At 39.7% G+C, this 17,464-nt stretch overlaps 1 protein-coding gene across 2 annotated transcripts in view; it reads right to left on the reverse strand.

The window, feature by feature from the left end:
- Positions 1-14,043, reverse strand: part of trabd2b (TraB domain containing 2B) — a 54,122-nt gene extending 40,079 nt beyond the window's left edge. The window contains exons 1-2 of one of the 2 annotated variants that reach the window (XM_079896663.1): positions 13,335-14,041; positions 9,879-10,448 (exon numbers count right to left, since the gene is read on the reverse strand). In XM_079896663.1, the coding sequence (XP_079752789.1) occupies positions 9,879-10,448; positions 13,335-13,445 (681 nt within the window). In that variant the 5' untranslated portion in view covers positions 13,446-14,041. Of the gene's footprint in view, positions 1-9,878; positions 10,449-13,334 lie in introns of both variants that reach the window. The other variant, XM_079896664.1, reaches the window with a different exon arrangement.
- Between the last annotated feature and the right edge of the window lie 3,421 nt (positions 14,044-17,464).

The raw sequence follows: 17,464 nt of genomic DNA on the forward strand, positions 1-17,464 counted from the left end.
GCCATTCACACCGCAGCCATGTGCTTGAGTTGGCCGGCATAATAGCTGAGCTACGTCTGGAAGGTGTCCGTTATTCTCTCAATCATTTATTTTCTCCATCTCCCTTAGCTTTTGGCACGCCAACAGCGTTCGGTCTCTCAAGACCGGTGCTCAAAGCCGCTCAGACACGGCAGATAAAGTCTCTCATGCAGCTTTTTTTTGCTTAAAACACAGAGAAATGGCTGTTATGACTGTTACCTGTGAGAGCCGGAACAGAGAAACGTGATTTATGCTTTTGAAAGCGAAAGGATTTGCTAATGCATGTCGATCGAATATCATGGCAAGCCACGGAAAAGCACTCTCTGGCACGGACGAGTGCCTGAAGCCATATTTTTCATATTAGAGGTTCTGTACAGTTGCCTTGTGGTGCACATATCCGCTGGCACCCTGCTTGGGGGACGATCAAGCCTCACAGGAGCTGTTCTCATACTGCGATGCCCATCTGACCATCATCATAATCAAATACACTGCACATGGGCCCTGTGAATGATCCAGTGTAGCAGTGCGGGCTGAACTGGGGGCATTTTGGAAAGTCAGGGAGGGGTTAAGAGCTTGATGGGTGGGATAGAGATGCTGTAGTGCAAGTCTCTTTTTCTCTCGCTCACTCAACCTCCTCCCTTGGGCAGGTGGTCTGGCCGAAAACTGACAAGGGCATCAGAAACCAATTACCCAGACTGCTTACACACAGGCTTTTCGCTGCCAAACCAAACTATGCTATCTGAATAGGCCTGCGTGTTCACTCCCACCCGAACCCCCCTTTCTCTCTTTCTCTGTGTCCAGCTCTCAGAAGAAAGAATGTGAGATGGTACCGTATTATTCCCCTGTTCCCAATCGTTATGTTTTTTTCTCATTTTCATTCATCGCTGACGTTGCTTCAAATATCCATTTAAAAGTTATAAACACAATTAAGCTGTATTTATAAAATCATGGTGTATTAAGAAGTGTTTTCCTTTTCTTTCTTTCTTTCTTTCTTTCTTTCTTTCTTTCTTTCTTTCTTTCTTTCTTTCTTTCTTTCTTTCTTTCAGTGTTGTTTTAGGATCATTTATATACTGTTATAGTATTTATTAATATTTGGAATTTGCTTTTATTTTTTAATTTGTAATAGTAGTAATAGTAAATATTTTATTTTTTTTAATATTTATATTTAGCTTTAATTTAGCTGTGTTTAGATTTAGCTTTAGTTTAGCTGTGACTCCGAAAACCTGAGATTTCTCTCACTCGTTCTCTCTCTCCTCCTGTCTTCCTGTTTTTCTGTCTGGAGGGTGTAATTTCAGATGCCCATCATCATCTCCCATGGTAACTGGTTCCTGAGGAACCAAAGCTGGAATCGTTAAGCAAATTTGATTTCTCAACTCATTTGCCTTCTATAAACGTTGCCATATGTTTGATATTACATATAAGCTGTTCCAGTGGGTGCAGAGGGAAAGCTGAGAAAGGAGAGAGGTGGAGAACAGGAATCGGAACATTAAATGGCAGGTGAAATTGAGCGAGATCTGAGGCGGAGGAAAAACAGAGAAGATGAGAAGAATGATATGCCAAAACATCACTTTTCTTGGCCATAAATAGGGAAAAAGACAAAACATCAATTCTTTCAATCAGTCTGTTATTACATGCGCAAAACAAGAACATCCGAATGTTGAAAGTTCAACCAGCAGACAACCGTGATAGAAAACAACACCATGTCCCAACTCTACAACGAAACTTAAACAATGCAACATTGAGTGGCTAACCAAAATCTCTCTGTAGGCTGAATCAAAAGTATATTGTTTCTGGAAAAAAAAGATTGTAAAAACCCTCAAGTATTTAACTCAAGGACAGCCTGAAGGTTGGACAGTTTTGTGCATTGTAAGGAATGTAGGCAAAGGAAAATTACTAACTTTTAAAATTCAAAACTAAGTTTTATCAATGTCAATGACTATATCAATGTCCAAAAATGCAATTGACATGTTTTCCATGCAAGAAAAAATTTGCATTTAAAATATATTCAAATAGAAAACTTGTAATAATATTTTACTATTTTTACTGTATTTTTTATTAAATAGATGCTGCCTTGTTGAGCATAAGAGACTTTTAAAAACATAAAAAAATGTGTGATGTTTCTAAACTTTTGACAGAATTACATTTTTAATGCTTTGTAGGGAGCATTATAAGCACTAAATGAGGTTATGTAGGGGTGAGAGTGAGAGGAGGGATGGGTTTATAATATTTAAGAATAAAGGAGAGGGGATAAAATGAGACTGGGTGATGATCTGTCAGTAACAGATAAGTGTCACTGTTTCCCCTTTGATGTCACTGGCTCTAAACCAGTATTAGCGCAGTGCAGAAACCTAATATTGTGCTAATCTGGACCTATCTGCTGTCGTCTTAGATGGACTAGGGGGGGAAAAGCCCTCCAAATGCCATAACCAAGTACTGTAGATGTACTTGCTTCCCCATGTAGCTATATATAAACAGCCACGAACAGTGAGCACTGCATCACATCCCTGTTTTATTGATGAATTGGGACTGAATTTGCCTGATCTCATTCTGATCTCGTTAAAAAATTGAGAGAATGATATACAATCTTTCCCATCATGCCTCTCTCAAGAGCAGAATTGTGATAACTTTGCATCTGAGTATGAGACCTTGTTAATATCACTGAAGCCTGTCTACACCCCTCAGGCGCTGAAGATCAGGGGTTGTTCAGACTCTGAGCCTGCAGAGGTTACAGTGACAAAGTGAGGTTTTGAGGGGAAGAGGTTGACAGGGAATCAGAAGATTTATGTGCACGCCTGTAAAACTTTACGAGAGGAGCCGCATTTCTAACGATCCAGCGGGCACTATTCACATCAGTCCCGACCCGGTGGGGGCGAACTATGAAAACTTTGTCTGAGACGGAGGTGGAAATGATAAAATAAGAAGAGATATGTTTTAGTTAGTGGCTAGCAGCATCTGTTCAAACAATACCAGCCTGACAGAAGCTGTATGGTTCAAAACTGTCCATAAGGAAAATGAATATTGTGATTAGGGCAATGATTCTTACTCTGCATGCACGTGCCTGCTTGTCCAGGGGTCACAGAAGTTGCCCTATTCCCATCTTTACTCATCTCGTGGGGTTTGTGCTGACATGTACGGGCAGGACCCAGAGGAGTGTTTAGGGAGAGTATGGATTGTGTTGGAGCAGAGGTCAACAAGAGGCTGCCCATGTGTGCTGTGAACCTGATAAGATTCAGAAAAAGACCATAGAACCAAGCATGGAGGGTCTCTGGATTAAAGAGTTTTCAAAATACATTTACCTTCTGTGATGACAGATTCCTGAAACTGAATATTCTGAACTTAACATTATTATATTCAATAATTATTATATATTATATTCAAATAATGTATTTTATCTATTAAGATTTATTGGATGAGGTTGAAATGTGACTATAACATGCACATACACACTACCATTTAATGTAGTGTAATTTTTTTAAAGAAGTCACCTATGTTCACCAATCCTGATGAAAATTTGCATAGAAAAAGTAGCTGTTGTCTATGTGAATATATTTTAAAATCTAATACATACCTGTGATGGCAAAGCTGAATTTTGTATAAAGTAATGTTCAATTTCTCATTTAGTGTCTTTCAGTTCATGTACTTTCAAATGTAATGAAGTCGACCACACAAGTGGATTTCCTCTAGTTTTGTGTCTGTGTGTGTACATGACAAAAATGTTTCAGTCTCAATTCAATCTTCTTTGTTCCACTAACAAAAGCACTGCTGGAAAGTTTCCTCATATTTCTGAAAGGGTGCCATGTTTGTGGTCAGTCGCCTCAGAAATCTTTCCTATGAAGAGGGAACACTCTCCAAACCTGTTGACCGTTTGAAGGGTGTTTGTAGTGTGTTATCTGATTTAACTCTGTTACACCCATTGGTTGTATCTGTGTGTGTTTTTTATTTTTTTTGTAAAATAGACCTTCTCACTGATTGGTTCTCACTGATAGGTAAGACAGCCGGTCGGCGACCTTTTGCATGACGTTAGGCCATTAAAGCAAAGATGAAATGACTGTTCCATTCTCAAGGAGGAATGCAGTGAAGATGATGAAGAGAAAGGAAAAGAAAGGTGGATCTTGGCACTGGGATCACAGCTGTGTGGAATAGCACTCTGTCTTGTGCATTCCCAGCTGTTGGGAGCTCATAGCACGATCTATCCCCAATGTGCAGAATTCATTAGCGCTGGAATACTGTAGCACAACAGACTTTCATTCAGGCCATTCATTCAGTCATTGAGATGTTTCATGGATCACTAACAATAGATTGATTTACTGATGCATTAACAGCAATAACTGATTTTGATACAAAGAATGTCTGACTGCATGAATCATTAAATATCAGAAATCACTTTTCACAGATCAGGCAATGGAATGAACATGGTTACTTATATGTTGTGACATTACTGTCGGGTCCATTTCTTACAGTGAAAGTCTGTTTGCAAAACTTGCGCCGAAATTGCAACTGATTTACCTAAGAATCACAGTGAAATGTACTAAACAAACAAAGCTCCACTTGAGACATTCACATAGTTGAAAATATAAAACCACTTTCTTTGCATTAGGATTCTGTACCTCTTTTCTCTCTCTTTCTCACTAACGCGCCAGTGGGCTGGGCAAAAGATACGATGATGTTGAAGTAGGCGTTGTTTTTATTCTGCTGAGGCAGTCTTTCATCACGCTATTACGTCATAATGTGACAAAATTCCAAACAAGTCATTTTCTAAGCTTGGATTCAATAAAAGCTTTTTTTGGACTAAGTTTTGAGTTCTAAAACTTACATGATGTTTATATTGCACAATGACCGTATATGTCGAGGAAAGGAAATGATCAATTCATGACCACTTTAATAGACTTCTATCAAGCACATAATAGCAATCTTACCAAAACGAAATGTATGACCTGTAGTATACACTCGCAGACACACATCTAGTCCAAATTCATTTTACACATTAACATTATCCACTTCTATTTTCAACTTGACAGAAAGCAGAAAAAGCCACAGGACAGGATGTTTGTGGGACACAAACTCCAGTGTGTACTTCATGGATAATTACCTCTGCGAGGAAGGGCGCACCCTCAGCACAGACACAGAGTTGACCTTGCTGACCACTGCTTCCTCACTGTGTGTGTGTCACACTTTGGGGAAAGATGGCACTTTGATGTAGGTAACTACCTCCTATTTGATGAAAGTAAACAATCACGGTATCCATGGCTTGGCTTTTCCACTTCAGTGATTTCCACAGCAAGCCTCTTTTTCAGGCCAATACATAATTGTTTAAGTGGTCCTGGACAGCAGGGGACAATTTAGTCATTAGAAAGGCCAATTAAGTAATTAGGCCAGTGGTTTGACTGCCGCGTGTACGCTCACAGGCCCCGCAGATTGCCTGATTTGGCTTCGGTGCCACTTCTATGCACATTTGCTCTTGATATCATTGAAAGCTTAAGTCCCCTAGTGGACATTCTCCAAATGGAAATTGCATTTCTTTAAGAGCATGATTGGTAATTGAGAAAATTAAGTCGTGGATATACAAACAGAGGTCATTCCTGAGTCAAAAGTATTTATGAAATAGAGAGTGCCAGAATCTTGGGTAATATTTAAAGACATGCTTAAACATCAGCCAATCAGCCACACGAAAACACCAAGCTCCAATACCATCTTGAAACAATGAGGAAAGAATTTGATGATAACATCTTTGCTTCCACCAGACTGAAGCTCATGTGTTCACATTCCCATATTCTGATATTCTAATTCTCCATTTATTCTAATTCCATTATGCTGACATTAAAATTCCACTCTTTGCAGGTAGAGTGTCACAGAGGTGTGCAAAATGCCTCCACGAAGAGGACGAGGAAAAAAAAGAGAGAGGCAAGGAGAATATTTTGGGCTAGGAGGTTATCCAGCAGGAGCAGAGAGGTGGCTGCTTTTTCCATCACGCCGTTGCTCATGCCAGCAGATCATAGCGCCCAGTTCTTACACATGAGACCTGGAATGTAAATATTTAAATGCAGCAAAAGTCAGATTCTCCTTAATTCTATCATTTAAATATGCATTATTTATCCGAAGTCCATCAGATGATTACAGCATGGAGTATTGAGTAAATATTTGTAGCACAATGCTGATTATAAACTCTTTTGAATAGCCAGTTGACCATTTGCAAAATTTATGATGGAAATTTTGCACACATTTTACATCATGGTGTCATTCCTAATAACATTTCTAATTAAGCAGTAAGAATACAAGCAAGAGTGCAATTATTGTGCACTGATTGGCTGTGATTCGGGTGCTTGCTTGTGAAGTTCTTCATTTTTAAAATGCAGGGAAAACATGATATTGTGAATATTACAATTTAAAATAGCTATTTGAATATATTTATTTGAATATATTTAAAAAAAAATATATACAGTATTATAAAATAATGATATTAAAAATATATATATATTCAGCATCCATTAATCCAGTCTTCAGTATCACACAATCTTTTAGAATGCCGCCTTGCTGAATAAAAGTATTAATTTATTTTTTATAAAAATCTTACTAACACCAAACGTTTGAACAAGAACAAGTTTTTGAACAAATTAATACAAGGTAACTGACATTTCATTCACAATATGGCTGGCCATGTTTATTTTTGCGCCGCCAACAAAAATACTTTAGCTTATACAGTTGGAATTCTCTGTAGCAAACACAGAGAAGCAGTGATACAAACAAATTAGTGGACTGGAATTAATTGCTGTATAATAATATGGTGAAAAGATCATGACAATTTCACAGTGAGTGTACAAACATTTCTGCTGTATTCAACCTATATATTTCTGTTAATCCCATTTAAACAGACTATATCCCTCCACGGTCCATCAACACTTTAGCACTTCTTCACAGCTGAAAGCAGATGTGGCTTCTGCTAAAGTGTGAGATCCAACAACTTTATACTGTTAGTCTAAGTTTGCAGTGGGGTTTTCACTCCTTACGCAGAGCCTGAAATAGCCTTGTAACTATCCCTTTCTGCTGGTCAGAATCACACAGAGACTCTAGTATACATGGGGTTGTCTGCATCGTCAGCAAGGCCGTGACTTTTGACCTCAGCCCTGACGAGATTGGCAAATATATGATGTTTCTTGTACATTTTTTGTCTTCACCCCAATTGTCAAATGCTAGCTAAGAAGTGACCTCAAAATGAATAAATAAGCACATGTAAACATTGCTTTAGCATAGGCATGAGGCATTCAGTCCAGTGATGCATTATGGGAGCTTTTCTCACAAAACCAGAGATAAACAGCTTGTCCTCCACCCCTATGGACACCCTGTTCTGCTATTGCCTGGTGTATTCTGCATGCTTTAAGCTTTAAGTAAGTGTGTGTTGCTTCCTGTCATGCCCAGCTGTCTGTGTTCATCCATGTTTGTGAAGCTAGAGATGAACCATGCGCTCCATGCGGCCTTTGAAACTCACCACTCCTGCTTCAAGGAGAAAGCCAAACCCTCCCCAATGCTCTTCAACTCCCCCAAGCACTCCATCCAAGAGCCAGACATGGATCTGTGCCAGGCCAGGCAAACCGCTCTATCCTCCAGGCATCACACCCCATTATCCCCCAAGGAACCACATCAGCACTGAGATGGGACCTGTTTTTCTGTAGCACCTTTCAAGCTCAAAGCACTTCCTGAGCTCTTGGCGACGATTCCCAGCGAACAGAGAGGTAAAAGGTCAGGCTAACTGCTTTAACCTAAGGTAAAGGCCAAGAAGGTTAATGCCAGTGACAACTGATGACTCACACCACAAAGCCCCTAGAAAGAGCGCACTGCAAGATTGAGGATATCGTAGGCAGTTACTTTTATTGGGAACGATTAATACGCCGGCTAGCGGCATTTGGAAGCATTCCCAACTCTGATCTCCCACAATCCCGTGGCTCATGTTTCAGATTAAGCCTCGCAGCGACACCACAGCCTACACATCATCCAACCCCTTCCTTCTTGCCTCCACGCATGATCTTGCCGTCTGACCTCACTCCTGCTTGAGCGTTCCAGGCGAGCACAGCGCTCAAATTATCCCTCAGATTCTAATACAGCATAATCATTTGCCTGTCATTTTCATTTCATGCTCTTTACTTCTTCTGGGACTATTTTTGGGTGGAAAGCTGTAGGAAATTCAGATGTTCAAAAGCTTGCTGATTAGCCCTGTGATTAAAATGGATCGCTGGCTGAGCCTTCGCCAGAATCTAAAGCAGAGACTTCTACAGTCATTAAGAGCACTTTGTAACAGTTCACATTGCAGTGCCTAACTCCATCTGCTCTGCCCATTCTGATCACATTTAGTGTACGAACACAATTCGCTGAAAAGTAAACTCATACTCAAAGAAATATTTGATGCAATAAATATCCAAACCCAAAAGCCATTCAGTCTGAAAGCATTATTTTGCTGCTACATTAAATACGATTTTTCGACTTGCTCAGCCTGGGAATGAGAGTGGTATTTTGACCTCTCCCAGATTAAAGACGAGAGTGCTGTCACCCTTAGCTGGGTCTACATTTCCCACGATTCCTTACAGGGGGTGCGCTGTATGGCGGGCCCTGAAGGCATGTTCTTTTTTGACAGCATAGTTAGGAGGTGCTGATGAAAGTGGAGAGGCTACGTTGCCCCTGTACCCTCTCAAATTAGCACAGGAGCCCTGTTGCCTGTCACACGGGGGCCCCGACTCACAGATTCAGTTGCAGTGTGAGCGTTTACGACTGTGTTGCTGCCTCTGATGCAGGTTTTGTGGTGCTGAGGTTGCGGATGTATATTTTTTTATGTATATATGTGTCACACAAGGAACAAAAACTCTCTCTGCCGTGTTGAATTTGTGGATGTGAATTTTTTATATATATACATACAAAAAATGTACATATATATTCATATATATATATATATATATATATATATATATATATGTGTGTGTGTGTGTGTGTGTGTGTGTGTGTGTGTGTGTGTGTGTGTGTGTGTGCACTTGTACAACTATCTTTGTGAGGACCAGTTTGAGTTTTAGACCATTGGAGTGAGGACAATGAGAGTAAAGTGAGGACATTTTGGCCGGTCCTCACTTTCTGAGACCCCTTTAAATGTCTGATTAAGGGTCAAGACTTGGTTTTAGGGATAGTTAAAATTAGGTTAAGGGTAGGTTTAGGGTAAGGGTTCGGGTTAGGCACTTAGTTGTGATGGGTAAGGTTAGGGTAAGCGGCTAGAGATTGCATTGTGCCAATGAATGTCCTCATAAAGATAGATGTACAAGAATGTGTCTGTGTGTGTGTGTGTGTGTGTGTGTGTGTGTGTGTGTGTGTGTGTGTCAAGCAAAAACTGTCTGCCTGTTTAATATAACTCCTACGCTCTATACATATTTCTGACCCACTTCTTCAGTACAGAAATAAAAGCTGGATACCCTCCACCTGCATATCATCAAGCAATTAGGTAAGTTTGTCCATCTTTCACTCTAATGTTACATTCGACAGGCAGCAATAGGATAATCAAGACGTGTCAGATGACAGCGCGACCCCACAGGCAGCCAGAGTCATTCTCTTTCCTCCCTCTATACCTCATAAATATTATTCAGCATTGATTTCCACACCAATCTATCAACCTGACAGCTGCTCTCCCTCCCCCTCTGATTTAACTTCAGTGGCTTCAGACTTTTTTTTTGTCAGACTTTTATCTCATTTCCTCCCTGCTCTGGTCTGTCGGTGGACATTCATAATCACTTAATCCATAACAACACCTTTTTTTTTAACCACCGGATCTCCCATGCACACTTGCCAAAACACACACACAGGCCTCTCTGTCTGGTTGCCTGCTCACTGACCTGTGAGAAGTTCAGTCCATTCAGGGGATGACACTGTTCCTCCACCCTCTCCACAGCACCTGTCTGCTTCCCGAGACGCTCTGCCTCCTGCGCCATGAACAAATCGAGCACCGGAGTTCCCCTCGACCGCACATCTGCTTCAGTCAGAGAGTTCACCATCAGCATCACCCATACAGGCCTCTTGCGTTCCCAGTTCCCCGCAATGGCATTGAAGAGGTAGTCAGCATAAAGTCCACGGCCACGCTGATCTGCCGTCATCCAGAAGGGCATCATGTGTTTGACGTAGTCCAGGTGGCGCTTGAGGCGACGGTAGAGGTCGCGCGGCAGTAACGTCTGGAGGTTTTCTCCGTTGGGCAAAAGCTGGCAGCTGGTGAGTTTTGAGATGGTTAGAGGATTTGTGAGGTCCAGTTCAAAGAATACATTGGTGCTGGTCTGGAAGGCCCGTTTCGAGTTCTCAGGGATGTAGTCCCAGACTCGAGTGTAGGGGACGTGGATTGTCCCGAACAAATAGGACGGAGGGTAAGGAGGAGGCCGTTTCACAGTCCACAGGAAGGAGTTCATGTCTTTCTGCTTTATGAAGAGAAAAGGAATAGAGAGGAGATTTTAGGGTCATTAAAACATTGGACTGACACAAACACATCAAGGCTATTTCCTTTTATATTTAGAAAAGCAGTCTATATATTTTAATTTGATTATAATTTTAAAAAATTAACTGCATGAATCAAAGTAAACCACACTGATGAAGTATCGGACACTGATATAATAATCTTAACTGGATTCCACAGAGTAAGACATTAACATGCATGAACTTTTTCCTTATTCACAGTCAAACTGAGAGAAAAAAAGCACCGTATAGTAGCTGTATCACAGAGGAGTCGGTTCATGCCAGTGCACTGATAGAGCTGGCGTATTAAATCTGGGGTGGAAATGTTTAACTGGGGTTCTTAGTTTACAGTGTGCCTCTCCTCGTAAAAAGGGCCTTTACACTCCGCAGAGCAGCAAACCTCTGCTGTTCTGCACCCTCTGAAACTCTCAAGTATTTACTAGTTTCTGAGGCTGTCAATAGCTGTGCCCTCGTAAAATGTAACCTTCAATGAACAACTCACTCTTAAACGGTCAATCTTTAATTTTAATGAATTGTTCATCCACCTCAGATCAGGAAAGAGCAGTTTAGAGTTTATTAACCACTAGTCAGAGCTGATGGTAATGAGAGCAGAAAGAACTGCAAGTGATGTTTGACTATATTTTTTGAAGGTCCCCCTTCCCCAGGTATCTTATACTTGCACATAACTCTTTTTTTCTTTTTGACTGGATCTATTAAGTAGGCCTACATTACGAAACGTATGGAACGTAAACGTAACATGACTTGGATACACCTCTTCTATTATTTCTGAATTAGACATTTTAAGATTTTTATGAGGGTGTTATGCGGAAAGCCATTTTGCTGTCATGTGACAAAAACACCTTAAGCCCCCCATGTCATTACATTTTTTTTAACCTTTTTATAAAAGTGTATCAAATCAAATAGAGTAAATGTAAGCAACTCTCCATACTGAAAAAAAATATGATAGGCTATATAATGATTTTTTTGAAAATAATGATTAAGCTATGTATAGCCAACATAAAATATTTCAGTACTGTTTACTTGGTTACATGTGATATTATAGGGTCATGAAATCAAAATATTTTTAAAAAATGGTATAAAATGTTTTTCAAAAATGTATGAATCCAACATAAATGCGAATGCATTTCTAAGAACTTTCATGTTTTAATATTATCTTTTTACATTTTTAACCTGACATCCTTATCGTTGTGTTGCTAATGTGCCTTGGTTGTCAGCATTTATTTTCTAGGCTCTATTCCTTTATTCCTTTTTTCTAGGTCTTCACGCCTGAAATCCTTGTTCGTAAATGGCCACGTGCGACGGCTCTTGTCTTTGTATTAGCCTAATGGACACCTGTGAAAATGGCTCGAACACTGACCAGCTTTACTGGAGAGAAGCTTATACTAAAGTAATATATTGTGTATTGGCCAGTCACATTTGCAGACCCTCTGCTCTGTTTTATAGAGTAATTTCTTAACCAAAAACAGGCCTCGCAGTACTCGCGCATTATGAATTACATAAAGAATGCACAGGTCATGTCCTGGACAATGGGGCCATTAATGATATAAATCTCTAGGAAAAGATAAACATTAATTGTAAAAACAAATAGAGAGGTAAATTGGCAGAACGTTTGCGTGCATAATGCATTCATTTTCGGATTAGTATATTTAACAAAGTCTGTTGCATTTTAGCCTATAGGCTACTCAAACTCTATTGAATGTGCGAATCTCTATTAAGATTTGGGATAGTCAATATGTTTAAAGGAATATAATGCATCATCTTTCCTTATGATTTCCACCTCTACCGATGAGGAATTCTCTCCTCAACACACTGCATGGCTCAGATGAAAGCGAGACGTTAATTGCGTTAAACAGACTCGCGCACTTGCCAAATCATAATGAAGTAAATATGCTCGATAACTACTTTAACAGTTCTCGTCTCACGCACTGAAACTTGATCAGTTTATGGGGGTCAGTGATTTTTTCCCATATAAATGCATTTGAAGTCTATTCACCCGTGGGCTTCCCCTTTTTCCTTTGACACATAAACTGGCATTGCACTGGCAAGAGTTTAACGGTATTTCACTTGGCACAAAAATTCATTTTTCAGGCCCAGATTTCTACGAGTATATGACAAGAAGTGACACGCGGTTGGCTGGACGCCACTAAAATAATTGTTTTAAAACAATAAATTCCTATGGCTCAATTATTAACTGGAATGCAATAAATCTAATAATAATAATATACAAATAATTGTTTATATTGCGATTATAATGCCATTAGGGATTTATATGATAACTATTTTATTTTTAAATATTATATAGGCCTAGGCTATATTTGTTGTTGTTTATAATACGAAGAGGAACAATATCGTGCAGAATAATTAATTAATAAAAAACGAAGATCACTTTAATCTAGTAGCAAATGTTTTATGTTAAAATATTTATTTTTTTAAATCATATTTTAGTGCCCATATATAATTTTAGTTTGAGAAAAAGATCGTAGAGAGATAAAACAGATAAAACAAATGCATCTATTTTTAATTCATTAAATTTTCTTTTAATTTTATTCAACTAAAAAAACGCAAACTGAACTTTTATTAAACATAGGCCTACACGCATTCTAATAATTTTGATTGACAATCTGGAGAGGGGAAAAAAAAATCAGTTGTTGATAATAAAAGCACCTCTTTAAAATAACCCACATCAGCAGCGGAGAAGATCAAACAGCGAATCAATCTGTTTATAATATCATTCAAGATTGATCTAGTTAACATGTCATTTACGAGGATCTCCAAAGGTGCGTGCATTGCGCGCGAAGCAACTGCAGAAAGTGCGTTTGAGACAAACTCACCGATACGGGCTTGTCACATTGCCGCGTGCTCTCGTGCGTGTCCCGGGGTGAGCCCACTTGAAAGAAAGCGCATAAAGTTACCAACCATCGTAGTCCCGAATGACAGTTCATTTCGAGATGAGAGGGCACAGGACACCTCACGTTTCCCTCAGCTCCGTTACCTCTGTTGTTTACAAGTTTTTCCTGGTTTCACAGCACAAATGAAGTGTTTTACGCCGGTTACGATAATGAGCTCACATTTGCCGTCTCGAAAGGGAAGCATTCTGCCCCTCCGCCATTCTACTGCCCCAGACTATCAAAGAGATTCGCGTTGTCTCCTGTCTATCTCTATCTCTATCTCTCTCTTTCGTTCTCTCTCTCTCTCTGTCCAGTTGCCCAGCTGTGGAGAGCACTAAACTCTGCGCTGCGCCCCTCAAGTTTCCAGCTTAACTGCGCCGAGAACGTGTAACGCCTTGAATGTTTCCCCCTCTGCTTGTTTTACAAGAGGAGGGGAGAACAGGTTCTTTCAGAGGACGCGAGTGTGTAGCACTTCGACGGTCATGGAACAGAGCATTGATCTTTAGCCTGTAGCTATTGAAAATATTGCATTTTTCATTAGATGAATGTAGACTTTTCATTAGATGGATGTGCATGAATAGAAATAAACCCCATAAAAATCCTGTTAAATCTGCAGTGAAACGGATAGCTCTTGTCGCCAGAAATTCACCTGACGACGTTTCGGTCATCACGGAAGAAGTTTTGTGCTGTAGCTTATATTTTGCAATTTCATACAGCTATATCATCTACTACTGCGGTATAATGTTAATATTCCTGGCTGACTTGGATTACTAAAAACTGCTTTGTACCTTAAAATATAACCACCATAATTTTACAAACAGTACTGTCTCATGCCACGTGATGAACAATGAGGCTAATAAATGTATAGCACAATGTTACACAAAATACCATGATCCAGGGTAACACACATGACAGTAAAAACATTAACTAAACAACAAAAAGTGTTACACCCTAATGTACATAACTGATTTCAAAAAGTAAATTTAAGTATTTAGATAAACCGAATGTAATGTAATGTAGGGACTCATGGGAATGCCTTTTTTAATTGATACGCCTTTCACTGTGTTTCACTGTAAATTATATCTTGTATTTTTCTAAAAAAAAAAACATTTTAACATTACTCTAAATATGCATGTATTATCTTGTTAAATATAGATTTGCACTGTAAAGTAGGCCTGTCGGCTATATTAATTCATACGTTTTACTTTCATAATCACATTTTGAAATAGGTTACAGTGAAATTGCATATATCCATTAATCTATCTGCTTTTTCTGTTAAAACTGCATATTTTACAGGGAGTCAAAATAATCCGGCAGTGGTTCTTAAAGGGTTAGTTCGCCCAAAAGTAAAAATTCTGTCATTAATTACTCACCCTCACGTCATTCCAAACCCGTAGGGCTTTTGTTCATCTTCAGAATTAAAAAATATTTTTAATGAAATCTCTGAGCTTTCTGTCCTACCATTGACAGTCTATGCAACTACCACTGTCAAGCCCCAGAAAGGTACTAAAGACATAATTGAAGTAATACGTGTGACTCCAGTGGTTTAACCTCAATTTTATGAAGGGACGTGAGTGCTTTGTTAGCACAAAAAACACAATTTAACACTTTATTTACAAAATATTAATCTCCGACACGACACGACACGTGTTGACGCGAGAGCAGATGTTGCGTGAAAATGCTTTGTAAATTAATATTTTATAAATAAAGTGGTAAACTGTGTGTCACTTGCGCTTCATAACATTACTTTAGGATTATTTTAATGATGTCTTTACTACCTTTCTCGGATAGGCTGTCAATGGAGGAAAAGAAAGCACACAGACTTCATTAAAAAGATCTTCATTTGTGTTCCGAAGATGTTACAGCACAAACGACGTTCTTCATGAATTTGTGAATGTCATCAGGGTCTTTTCATGTTTAAATGTTTCGTTTCTGACATATTGTACTGTTTACCCTCAATTCATCACTGTCACCATCTATTTGACAGTAATGCGTTTTGGCTATTGCCTCTAATCATTTTTGCATTGACGTGTACTGGATCGCAGGCGTAGCTATGATTAATGGATCCAAACATTGTAGGAAGTAATGCCTGCAAAAATATATTTTAAGTTTGTTTTTCATTCCATGTCTTAAGGATGTGTCACTCCGGCCAGTAACACTGGTGGATGAATGGCAGTGCTGAAAGCCAGTTGTCGTGTTTCCGCAGTCCCCAGCTCTGGTGCCGTGACCCGTGTTATTGTCCGAGTGGATGGGCGAGTGACAGTGTCAAGTAGTGGGCAATTAATCATACGGATCCTTCAAAACAAGTGCTACATAGAGCTCCGCTGGTGACAGCAGAAAGGGTCGACACAAGAGCCCCTTTGTGTTTCCATCACGTCTCATTCTCCAGACTCTCCACAGGTCCATATGGGGCTCCAACGCCGGCGTACTTGCTCTTACCTACTGTATATTTTCTGTCGGCTCAGTGATTACACCACACTGATTACAACCTTATATTTGTTTATGTGAGTGCGAGCCTGCTCAACCAGGCCTTGATGATGTGCAGTATCAGTAAGTTTTAAAGCAGCATGTTTCAATCACAAGCGTTGATGAACGATTAAATTATATATATCTGGCTACAGTAATGTAGCTAATGAACGGCTTTAGCTCAAATATTCCTCGCAGTTTACCCCACGTGCTCTAGTTACGGTAAGAGCTTCAGTGAGAATCAGTTTTCAGTCTGAATGATAGATAATCCCGTTTAATTGTGTTTTTCTACGGCTCATTGACCGCATGTGCCGTTTAGCGGGTTTATTTGACTGTTACTCTCATGGTGAATGTCAATGTGAGCCCACATCTGCCTTCTCTCATTGTGTGTTCTGTTATTGAGATCTTTTCTCTTCGTACATGTCTTCTGTATCACCTGTGGCCACCTGCTGAAGCATTTACCTGTTGAAACGACGCCTGGGAAGAGCTCAGGGTCTGAGGGTGATTTTCACATTCTTGGCTGGCAAGTGCCGAATATTCCTGGATCTGCTCCAGAGCTTGAAGCACATTTATTGTGCACTAGGATAGTGGAAATAAAACAGTTAAATGTTAATGTTCTGGTTGTTTCTTTAATGGATGCCTTGGGAAGCATAAACCTAAGAGCATGTGTGTTTTTTATGGTCACAGCGCTGTCATAGTTCGTATCTGCATTCATTCACCTCATCGTCAAACTCAACCCTTCAACTGGACGTTCAACCAAACAAACACGCTGACAGACCAGTCTGCGCTCTCATATGCCGTCAAGCTGCTTTTTATGATGGAGTGGGTAATGTCTTTCACCTCAAGGTTCCTCAAGGCGCTTGTTTTCGTGTTTCTGAGGCCGAGAACTGACGCTTTGACGTTTCACAGCTCTCCCCCGAATGAGCTCATGAATCATGATTAGGTCGAGAACAAATGTCTTCATTTATATTTGAAGGTCTTTTTTGTTCATTTGGGAGCCTGTGCTAATTTTGATCTCTTTTTGGTGCCTTACCTGCTGTGTCCATTATAATATGTTTAACTTGTTGATCTTTAAAACGGCGCCCTCTATTGCCCACTCATGATAGTGCAAGAGTTTGTGAGAACAAACTAAGAGAAACGACCATTGTGCTACTCTCAGTAACCTAAGACAAAGTCAAACAAAAGGAAAAGTTCCCAGCAAGAGGGTTATGAAGAAATTAAAAAGAAAACAGCTTAGTCCAGACCGTGCTGCTCATCCTGACAGTTCTGTAGCCGAACATGAGACAATACTGCAGTCAGTGGTAACCTTCAAATAAAATTTTAAACTGTCCCCCAAACCAAAAACAACACAACACGGCCTTGTTGTCAATATTGTTGTGGTTTCCAGCATTTTGGATTTCCTAGGACAGTATGGGGCAAAGCGGTCCTCACAGAAGGGGGTTGCAAGTGTCGTTTAGGGGTCACTAGAAGAAACATGAGGCTCTGAGTTAAGTGAACTAGTAATAAGCCTAAGGAGAGAGAAAAAAAGTTTAAGATTTCACAGTTTTCATGCCAAAACATGAATAACTTGTGTAGTTGTGACAGCAAAGTGTAGCAAACTACAAAAA

This window comes from Squalius cephalus, assembly GCF_949319135.1.
Source record: "Squalius cephalus genome assembly, chromosome: 16".
In the NCBI taxonomy this organism is placed as follows: domain Eukaryota; kingdom Metazoa; phylum Chordata; class Actinopteri; order Cypriniformes; family Leuciscidae; genus Squalius; species Squalius cephalus.